The 2,312-nt window shown below is 46.5% G+C and overlaps 1 protein-coding gene across 1 annotated transcript; it reads right to left on the bottom strand.

The window, feature by feature from the left end:
- Positions 1-654: 654 nt before the first annotated feature.
- On the bottom strand, positions 655-2,086 carry GPR12 (G protein-coupled receptor 12). Its single transcript, XM_077745390.1, has one exon. It carries the CDS (start codon positions 2,084-2,086, stop codon positions 1,082-1,084), a length of 1,005 nt encoding a protein of 334 aa, XP_077601516.1. The 3' UTR covers positions 655-1,081.
- Between the last annotated feature and the right edge of the window lie 226 nt (positions 2,087-2,312).

The raw sequence follows: 2,312 nt of genomic DNA, 5'->3' as shown, positions 1-2,312 counted from the left end.
TGCACTTTGTACCACAGACAGTATGAACCAGAAATATTTGATCTACAATATTTAATTCTATTTGTCTCAATCAAGAATAACTCTTAATACATTCTTAGATATAGAGTGATAGGAAACGTGATGTTTTCGTATTTTGTGATAGCTTTACATTGCTTTATTTTTCAGAATATACTCAAATAAATGTAACCTACTCTTGATCGATGTCATTTAACGTTTTCTTTTGTTCCCTGGAAACAGTCAGACTGTGGTTTAAAAAACTACGAAGGTGGATCTAATCAATCCTACTTCCTATAAGATCCAAACAAATTTCATAATTCATTTTAGAGACACATTGAAAAGCTATATTGAAAGCGGACTCATTTGATTCAGGATTTACATGGCAACATTTGAAAGTAGTGGTCTAGCTAACACAGGCACCCGTGCAGAAAGTTACAACATTCACAGAAATACCGAAGTAATTCTTGTGAACGGTAATTGCTCCAAGTAAAGAAAGAAGGGACAAAGAATGGGTACATAGTTTCCGTGTTGGTAACTTATCACTGAGTTCATGTTAATAAAACCAGGTCTCTTCCAAACACTATCTGTGTTGGCTCCGAAGAGATTATATTCAGTTAGATACATGCAGCGTTGCAAATCTACCTTGACATTAAAAAAAAAAAAAAGTCTGGAAAAAGTCATTTCTCTTCCATTGTTCTCAATAATTCCATTTTATTTTACAGTCCAAGTAAAAACTCTAGGACCAGGTTACTTTTTATAACATCATGGCCATAGCACGTACTTTCTTTCCCACCCGCTACCCAGCCTCCAAGTAAAATAGAAAACAAAAATCCCTGCCCCTCAACAAAACAAAATCATCATTTTTTTTAAATAAAAAGGGCAAAGACACCAGCAACGTGGTTTCCACTCCAATCACTGAGCTTATCTAAATGACTGCTTCAGGACTGGCGGGTGCTGCTGTGGCTCAAGAGAAAATCCAATAGAAAAAATTTAAGGACAGCATCTGGACCATTTGGCCGGGCAGTGGAAATGCTTGGTGGATGCAGAATTCAGTGTGCAGTGTGTCCTCGTAAGGGAGCCCCTCCTACACGTCACTGGGCGACCGTGCTCTCTGGGCGAGACTGGAGGGGATGCAGCCGCAGCAGATGAGACAGAGGGCTTTCTGGATCTCTTGGTTTCTGAAAGCGTATATGACAGGGTTGATGATGGAGTTGTAGGTGGCGGGCAGGAGGGTGGCGTAGGTGTAGATGGAGGGGTAGGTGTAATCCGCGATCAACGAGTAGAGGGTGAAAGGCATCCAGCAGGCAGCAAAGGTCCCCAGAATGATGGCCAGGGTAGAGACCCCTTTCCGGGTGGTCACGTAGTGGGAGGTGGCCAGGAAGTGATGCTGCAGGGCTATCTGATGGGCGTGGCGCATCACAATCTTGCAGATCTGGATGTAGAGCTGAAGCATGAGCGCAAACATGAAGAGGAAGGAGACGGAGAGGATGGCCGCGTTGTTCTTGGTGAGGGGTCTGACCACGCTGCAGGTGGACTCGTCTCTGAGGCAGTTCCAGCCCAAGACGGGCAGCAGGCCCAGGCAGATGGAGGTCCCCCAGAGCATGGTGAGCATGACATAGGTAAACGTGACCGTCCTCTCCGAGTGGTATGTCAGAGCGTAATACAGGGAGAGGTAGCGGTCGACAGTGATAGCCAGCAAGCTGCAGACAGAGGCAGAGAAAGAGGCGACAATGAGTCCGATTGTGACCAGCTTGGTGGCCTCTGACTGAAGCAGGTAGGCAAAAACAAAATTGATGATGAGTCCGATGCCGGCCAGTAGGTCCGCCAGAGCCAGGCTGCCTATCAGCAGGAACATGGGTGCTCGCAGGCTGGGGTTATGGAAGATGATAAGGACCACAATGGCATTTTCACAGGAGATGAGGGTCCCCGAGGTACACAGGACAATGTCCCAGGGGTTGACAACCAGCTCTGGCTCCCGCTCTCCAGCAGGAACCTGGGAGGAGACGGCGGCCGAGACGTTCTCCGCAGCGCCAGCATCTAAATAATCCCGAGGCAGCCCGCTTAAATTGACCTTCAGGTCTTCATTCATTTTAACCCCCGTCCTCTTCAACGAAAAGACAGGCTTTTTAATGTTTAGACACAGCAGGGTGACAATCCAAGATCATGCAAAAAAACACACAGACCGAAAGCCAGCCCCTACTCAGACACTACCATCAAATGCCACAAGCTTCATGAATTATCAAGTGTTATGGAACAAAACAAAGGGCGAAGTCTCGGTGGTTGAAAACCCACGACCACAGATGCCGTTCGGCGCT

This window comes from Crocuta crocuta, unplaced genomic scaffold (assembly GCF_008692635.1).
Source record: "Crocuta crocuta isolate KB4526 unplaced genomic scaffold, BGI_CrCroc_1.0 scaffold258, whole genome shotgun sequence".
NCBI lineage: Eukaryota > Metazoa > Chordata > Mammalia > Carnivora > Hyaenidae > Crocuta > Crocuta crocuta.
The sequence above is the reverse complement of the archived record's forward strand: the minus strand, read 5'-3'. Positions and strand labels throughout refer to the sequence as shown.

What these genes read in the sequence shown, in the direction of transcription:
- GPR12 (XM_077745390.1), bottom strand. Translation starts at nt 2,086, where the DNA reads ATGAATGAAGACCTGAAGGTCAATTTAAGCGGGCTGCCTCGGGATTAT.